The following is an 8,325-nucleotide window of genomic DNA, read 5'->3' on the forward strand; positions in this document are numbered from 1 at the left end:
TGCATATTGCAGATACCAGCTGCTCCTGCTCGTTTTGAAAGTCCTCCCATCTCCGTTCCTTCCCATCTTGATGCTTCCTTGCATTCTCGATAAAATCCCTGTTAGCCTCTTCTTCCCTGCCTCACCATCTCTTCTACATGAACTTGAACATACTGTCTCTCTAGTTCTCTCCCTGTAAGCTCCCACACCTCATCTATACCGATCTTAAAACTTGTGCCTTTATATTCTCTAAAGCTCACTTCTTCCATAAAGCCTCAGATGACTATCTACTGCAGTGATGTACTATGCAGCTCAGACCCTGAGTCCTCTGACCGCAAGTCAAAGAGGTGCAGGTGATAAGTGCTTGGTGCCTACCTTCACAGGATGTATATCAGCTTAATTATGCCACTGAAATACACTTTCACTGATGTAATTTGTATGTGGCCATTCTTATTCCAGAAGAGTTAGTTAGTTACTGATATAACTATATAGGTATAATTACAGCAGTAATTATCTGTAGTCTCATGTGTCTCTGGGTTGGCAGAGGTTGGAAGCGTTTCAGAAAGCTGATTTTGATGAACCTTATGAGATCACAGCTTCTTTGTGAATGACTCAATCTGTATGCAATACAAGCAGTTCCTTTCTGACTCACTATAATATAATACACATCGACCGTCTACCAAGAGTCATAGGGAAAATAGCAGGAAGAGACCTCAGGACACTGTCAAGTCCTTCTCCTGCTCCAGTTCATTTTAGAAGCATTTATCTAACCGATTCTTACAAGGCTTTTGGTGCTAGGAATTGCAGACCTTCCTTGGGCTGCCTGTTTCAGTGCTACACCTCCTTCCCTGAATTTGTGTCCAGTTTATGTTAGGTTTCTTCAGGTTTTAGATGGGTAATGCTTGTGCCTACAACTGCTATGAACTGTTTCCATTCCTCTCATTCAGAATAAAACATTCCCAGTCACATGTGCTCTTCATAGAGTTGTGTTGAACCAGACTCTGATCCTATCTACTGGGTGTCATAGCAGTTATTTCTTTAGTGGTTTCTCTGGAGTTAATCTGGATTGACACTAATGTGTGAGTGGGTTTATCTATGCATGTATGTAGCACTTCTTATCTTCCAAGGCATTAATGTGCTCAGCCCTTCGTGAAGCCACTCAGTATATTATCCTGATTTTACAAGCACAGAGCAATGAACAGAAATTACTTGCCAGCATCACACCTTGAATTATGAGCAAAGTCCTTTGCTCAAGATTAAAAAAAAAAAAAAAAAAAAAAACCCCATAGTCCTGTGCTCATTCTCCCATGTCAAAGTCCTAGTTTAGCAAACGGCAGCGCTTTTGTCTGTGTCCTAGACAGACTGTATGAGTTTTAGATGGGCCTTGGGTGCTGTTTTCTTTTCTTGCTCAGAGACCAGGAGTTGGATTGCCTTTGGGCCATGTATTTGGAGGTGCCCTGTGGTGAATGTGGTTATGATCCAGTGCGGATCCCACAAAGCAGGTTTGGGTCGCAGTCTTGTTCCTGGCGAGGCAGGTCTCACTATCACAATTCTTCCTTGGGAATTCCTGGCGCTCTTACATTGGGGGTCTCGGCAGAGCACGCAAGGGCCGTGAACCTGAACCTCTCTTGCCCATGAGAGTGCAGGATGAAGAACATAACCCTGGAAGTGACCACTGAGGTCATCAAGTCTTGGGCCTTGCAGCCACAGGATAGAGGGGTCTAGAACAGGCTAAAAAGCATCTGCTGTACAGGTCACAAAGCATTTCTTGATGCTTTTTAATATCTATTGGTAAAAGGCCAATGGGCCTTTTATCTTTATTTACCCATTTACCTTTATTTACCTATATTATGTGCCACAGGAATAATGTAGGAGACATGGTCCTGATATTCTCAGTCCTTGCATCAACAGGAAATTTGTTAGGCAGTATTTCCAGATTATCCTAAAAACAGACCATACCCTATGCTACAGAGGAGGGCACAAAATACTCAGTGTTTCCTACCAGTCTGACCTGGTGAAGGAGGGAATTCTTTCCTGACCTGCAATCTGCTGATTAGCTTACTCCCAAGTACACTGGGAATATGCACCAGTGTGACACCTGAGAGGCAGTGTGGTAAGGAAGTCTGTCCTGAAACAGCCAACCTGCTTCTGAGGAGGGAGCAGCTCTGTGCACAGAGCATTTTCTAACACCTTTCACCACCACTAGATTCAGACAGGAAGCTGTAAAGAGCAGGGAAAAGAACAGTACCCAGTAGTTTCCTGGGTTTCTGTTTAAGGAGGCACCAACTACATCCTCTTCCCTCCGGTCTAAAATTCTACTTCTTCTGTCTTGCTTTTTCCTTGTATAGCTAGCTCCTTTCTGCTCCATCAGAATTATGCTGTTGCTCTTTGATGGCAGAGTGTTTTTTTTTTCTTTTTTCTCCTCCGCTTCCCTGAAGGGATTTCTGTCTCTTGTCTGTCTGTCTTTGGTGTACCTGTTCCAGCACTCTAGAGTGAATATTTTCATTGTGTGCTCCTTGCATGTCCTGGCTGTGCATTGCCTGCTGACCTCATCCTCAGCTCCCAACTCGAGTGCTGCTGGTAACCCTCAGCCGGGACCCATGGGGCCTGCTGGCGACTTCAGTCCTGCCCTCTCCCCCGGCCTCTGCTGATGAAGCATCCTGCTTTGGACCTGCAGCAGCGTGCTGAGTATCTGCTGTGGAGTTACCATCACAAGCTGAAAGTCTGCATTATAGATCAAAGAGCATTAATTAAGATTGTACTGAATGTATCCGAGCTCTCTTGGCTCAATATGAAGTGGGAGTTGACTGTGTCACGCTGTAATTTTCCACAATCTGGAAATTTTTTCTGAACTCAGTCCCTATTTTCTGATTCCAGAGTATCCTGTTGCTGTATGGGACGTACTTGGCCGGTCTGACCAACAATGTCAGCTCTCCACCAGTCAACCAGTCCTTGACGCTCATCGTTGGGGTCAACCTCATTTTCCTGGTTGCTGGGACTGTCCTCTTAGTTCATCGTTTCTTCCACGCTTCGCACAACTTGCTGTTTGGTTTCACCTCTGGAGGCATCTTTGTGTGTACAACGACAATCAATTGTTTCATTTTTGTCCCACAGGTACACTGTCAGCTCTGTCCTGAGACCTGGTTGGAAATGGGCATGTTTTGGGAGTGTAACAGTAACAGCTGTAGGGGCCCAAGCTCTAATTCTTCCTGCTTTTTTTCCCCAAATGTTCAGGCAAACCTGCACAGCTCCCCAGTTGCTCTGCTGTGCTCCCCAGTTGGGTGTCCCCAACACCCAAGTGGCTCTGCTTCCCCAACAAGTCCCCAGCTCTTTAACGGTTGACTTTCTCTCCCCACAGCCCATGATGGATCCTCCTCCCCCGTGCCTAGATTTTGGACCATGCCTCTACTCCATTCCTTGGCCTTAGCAGCATAGTGCACCTTCTGCTCACCACTCCACCCCACAGCCCTCCTACTTCCCGGGCCAATAATGAGGCCTGATGTACCTGGCACATCCTTTGACATGTGTCCTTTGCCTTGTGCAGATGTTACATGAGAACTCTGAATGCAGGCCAGTTTCAGAGCTGCCACTCAGAAACTCTCGTGCAAGAGCGTGACGTGAGCGGTGCCTATGCGGACGGCACACGTGCAGGCGATATGGGCTGCTGCCCTCCTCCATGGGGGCAGTGGGATCTGTCCTTCATACTGCTGTCCTCACCCCGTACCCTGCATACATGCTTTCTGTGAGCAACCAAGGGTTTTCGCCCACAGCAGTGATGAAGCCAGGTCCAGAAATTCAGACTGCCTCACCAAGCCCTGAGGCATTGTGGGCTGCTGACAGCAGATATTGTTGTCCCCGGGGAGATCGTTGTTCTCAGTGCTCTCAGGGAGAAAAACGCAGCTTTGCAGTGATCGAGGGGGAGGATGCAGAGATGTTTTAAGCAAGCTTTTTGTGGCAACAGTCCGCTCTTCTGCTTCCCATGTCCTCCAGGAGGAGTCTGGCATGTTTGACCGTAATGTTAGTGTTAATTGTTACAATGAGAGGAAACAGTTGTTTACTCAGTTTTATATTTGGAGGGACATTCAGGCTCAAGGAAATGAGGTGAGGAAGGGAGGAAGAAGTGAAGCACAAGAAAGAGCAGTTCAGTGCAAGAGAAGGCTCAGGGAGGATCTTATCAATGTGTCTAAATATCTGATAGGGGGAGTAGGGGAGATGGAGCCAGATACCACGTGTCTGGTGACAGGACAAATTGAAATACAGAAAACTCCATTTAAACATCAGAAAAAACTTTTTTTTGCCATGAGTGTGGTCAAAGGCTGGAACAGGTTGCCCGGGGAAGTTGTGGTGTCATCCTTGGAGATATTTAAAAACCAACTGGGGACAGTCCTGGGCAACTTGCTGTAGCTGACCCTACTTGAGCAGGGGCATGGGACTAGATGATCTCCAGAAGCCCCTACCAACCTCAGTGATTCTTCCTGCTTTTTTCCCCAAATGCCCAGCTTAACCTGCACAACTCGTCCCCAACATCCTGAGTGGCCCTGCTTCCCTAAGCATGTCCTCCAGGCCTCTAAGGGCTGAGTTTCTCTTCCCACAGCCCTCGACGGATCCTCCTCCCCCATGCCCAAATTGCTAAATGTTACTATTAGTAAATGTTACTGTCCCTGAGTCCGCCCAACGAATCTCCTGTGATCAATTGATAAGGTAAAATCACAGAGACCTGGCCCACTAGATTATCAGCTCCTGGGTTAGGGACCAAACCTCCTGTGCCAAGCACCAAACCCACCGGTGATGCTCTTCAGATCGTCAGACCTGTCAGAGTGAGGGCAGAGGAGCTGATGAACTACACTGCACATGTCGACTGTGTGATCTGCCTGCCACATTTTTCTGCTGTAGCCTTGGGGCCTTGAACGTTTTATTTAATTTAGATCTTTTAATTCATCAACTTGTTTTCCCTAATGAGCTTGCTCTTCTATTACTCATTTGAAATCGATGAGCAGCTGGATCTAGGCTGTACAAGGCTTTCGTGCAGATACCAAACAGGAAAGCAGATATTAAGCATTGCTAGTTTTCAACTTGCCACCAACAATTCAGGGATCAGAAAGTGTGTGTGCTTCTCTCTTTGTGTATTACTGAAGTGGGGGAAAGGAGGAGGGGGGCTTTTGCAGCATGCATAGGCAGGAACTAACTCTCTGTATTAAAAGCTAAAAGCAAGGACAGGGTAGGGCTTTAGTTCAGCTTTGCAGAAGGCTCCAAGTGACTCTTCACCACATGGTTCAGTGGTCTTTCTCCGTCTCTCCATGCTCATCTGTCACACCCGGTCTTTGTCTCTCTCCCTGTCTGCCCCTTTGTCTCTCTCCATCTCTAGCTGCATCTGCCTCCCTCCATGCACGTGCAGCCTGCGCCTACCGTGCCTATAATGGCTTCTTGTACTCAACAGCTCCAGCAGTGGAAAGCCTTTGAAGAGGAAAACCAAACTGTGAGCCACATGGCCAAGTATTTCACCACCCCAAGCCGGAGCTGCCATTCGGCATGCAGCGCAGAGCAGCTCTGCCAGCTGATGGGGGAGAAGAGCTCCATGCAGCGGCTGCTCTCGGAGGTATGGGGCTCTGCCAGCCGCAGCCCCCTGCCCCAGCTGTATCCCCCTGCTGCAGCCACCCCACAGCCCAGCTCCTTCTCCTTATCTGTGTGGAGAAGACTGATTTGATTTTCTGACCTGTTTGCTTTTAAATCCTCAGCATGTCTCTACCTTCTGCCTGTGCTGGGCTTGACATATTTATTTGTTTGATGCAGAAAAACGCCGTGATCGAAAGCCTCCAGGAGCAGGTGAACAACGCCAAAGAGAAGCTGATGAGGCTGATGGCTGCGGAGTGTGGCTGCAGTCCTGTGGCTGGGGTGGTTCCATGTGCCACCTTCCCCTCCTGGTCCCAGAGCGCAGGGGAGCATGGCAAGCAGCATGGCAGCACCACAGCAGGCGACAGGGTGCCTCTGGAGCACTGCCCCACTGAGCAGAATGGGTGGCAGTCCCCCAGTTTACTGAGTGCACAATGCAATCCAGTGCCTCATAGCAAACTCGAGTGCAATGCTGATGTTGAGGACCTCCAGAAATACGTGAGCCATGAGCATGTGCTGCTTGAGGAACCTACTTGTTCTCAGATGCTGCTTTTTGACACTGGGGAGGACTTCCTTGAGTGCAGCCCCAAAGGTACTCAGGAGCGAAGGATGTCCGCAAGGACCAGGCACCCTTCGCAGCAGCTGCTGGGCCAGGAGTTCTCAGCTGCTGGCAGGGAAGCAGAGCCCCAGGGAAGTGGTGGGGTGACCAGGGCACAGTCTGCCAGGGTCAGCTATGTAAGCAGTGAAAAGCTGCAGGAAATCTTGCAAGAGCTGAGCCTGGATGGCAAAATTAACAGCCCGGCCTCACCTTGGGGGCCCCTGCGAGGCAGCCAGGGCCCTCCATGTGAGAGGAATGGGCCATGGAGAGCCCAGGGAAACTATCCAGACACCTGCACTCCCCTCAGCCTCCACCAGATGAGGCAGCGAAGGAGGATCCCTCTGCCTCCCCCTTCTACCTGCTTCCCTGGTTCTGTGTCCCCGCATACTTGGTGTGTCATGAACAAGGCAGTCAGCAGGATGTGTGGTGGACTAAGCACTTGGAGCCGTGAGGAGTCAACACATGTCTCTCTGGAGGAAGGAGGTGATACTGGTGGCAGAAGGCTCCTTTACCAGCTGGTGCCATCCACTTCAGCCATCAGCACCGAGCTTTGCCTCCAGCCAGAACAGCAGGGCTGGCCTGAGCCCCAAATCCGGGAGGTGAGCAGTGCAATTTCAGCAGTATGTCCAGGCGTTGGCCAAGAGCGGACCCACGATGCCTTCCTGCATCTCCTCCCACCACAGCGGGATGCTCTACAGGTGCCAGCACAGCCCTTCCCGCACTCGCTGTGCTATTACCCGGACTCTGACTCCAGCAGCAGCTCTGAGGAGATGTTTCACTGCTGCCACCGGCCCTACTGTGAGCTCTGCTTCCAAGGCCCACTCGACTCCCTTGACAGCAGTAGCACAGACATGGACACAGAGCCAGGTGGGTCTGCGGGCCGCTGGGCAGAGCATCGCGGCAGGCCTCAGCCCATAGTGAATTTCAAAGAAGATCTGAAACCCACCTTTGTGTGACTGTAACCACCCTACCCCCAAAGGCAAGTGCCACCCTCCCCTCCCAAAACACCCTGTGTTTTAAACAATACAAAAGAAATACATCCCTTCGAGGGAAGTGTGTTGTGCTGGGATCTAGGCGTAGGAATCTCTAGGTTGTTATTTGAGACCCAGCCTCAGTCAGCAGTGACTGCAGATTGCGTTTGTCCAATAATAGGTTAGCAGCACTTTGAGAACATGGCTGGTGATTTTGTCCTGGTCACTCTGAACAGCTGCCGGCATCCCACAGACACCCAGCCATTCCCAGACCTGGTGTCAGCCACCCCAGCAGAAAGGAGAGGGACTGGGCAGACCATAGCTGGACTTCCTCTCCGTCTTGGAGGGATCCCCTGTGGGTGCTGTGTGATTCACGCCCACAAGGAGCAGCACTGCAGCTTGGAAACTTGTTTCCTTGCTGTGCTTAGCAGACAGAGGACTTCTGTCCCCCAAGGCTGTCACTGTAGAGCCTCCCACCAGCACTACATCCAGCTGGAGGTTGGAACAAGCAGACTCCAGGAGAGCCTGCAGTCTGCCGCTTGCCTGGGATGTGCTGGTCTCTCAGCAGAGGAAGGACCTCTGAGTGGGTAGCACATGCAAGACTTTCTTTGTGGTTTTTTTTTTTTTTTCATTTTGCAGTATCTGAGCAAGAAAATGGAGTCCAAAGTTGACTTCTCTGGAGGTGACTTTACATTTTGTGTAGTTCAGTCACACAGTGGTAGGTTAGACTCAGGGCAGAGCTGAAGGGAAAGAAAAGCTAACAATCTGAAAAGAGGGTTTGCAAATGGTTTTTTTTCTGTTTGTTTGTTTGTTTTGCTTTGTTTTTCTGGGGCTTGTGCCCTTCTGTATGTCTTTGTGGTGAATGAAGTAGTCTGGAATGATTTAGGTTGGTTTAATATGGTCTGTTCTACTTTTATCTTGGAAATATCAAGAATAGTAAATATGGTGTGCCTGCTTTTGCTGGATGTTTGTGAAAGCATTTCAGCATATATTTGCCTTTACAGAAGAAGTGAGGGGTGCTGAGACTTGAAGTTCAATGCCTAAAGACTGCTTTGACAGGATGCTTTTGTCAAAAGAGTTGGTAACAGAAGAACCCTAAACACAGTTTTGATGGTAGTTAACAATTCCCTCTCAATTATCTCTTACGATGGTGAAATCCCTAACTTC

The 8,325-nt window shown here is 49.1% G+C and overlaps 1 protein-coding gene across 1 annotated transcript in view; it reads left to right on the forward strand.

The window, feature by feature from the left end:
* The window catches only part of GPR156 (G protein-coupled receptor 156), a 28,083-nt gene extending 19,960 nt beyond the window's left edge, over nt 1–8,123 (forward strand). Inside the window, exons 9-11 of the mRNA XM_026103428.2 lie at nt 2,857–3,093; nt 5,417–5,575; nt 5,770–8,123. Coding sequence (XP_025959213.2) covers nt 2,857–3,093; nt 5,417–5,575; nt 5,770–7,143 — 1,770 coding nt within the window. The 3' untranslated portion in view covers nt 7,144–8,123. The remainder of the gene's footprint in view (nt 1–2,856; nt 3,094–5,416; nt 5,576–5,769) is intronic.
* Nucleotides 8,124–8,325: the final 202 nt, after the last annotated feature.

This window comes from Dromaius novaehollandiae, chromosome 1 (assembly GCF_036370855.1).
Source record: "Dromaius novaehollandiae isolate bDroNov1 chromosome 1, bDroNov1.hap1, whole genome shotgun sequence".
NCBI lineage: Eukaryota > Metazoa > Chordata > Aves > Casuariiformes > Dromaiidae > Dromaius > Dromaius novaehollandiae.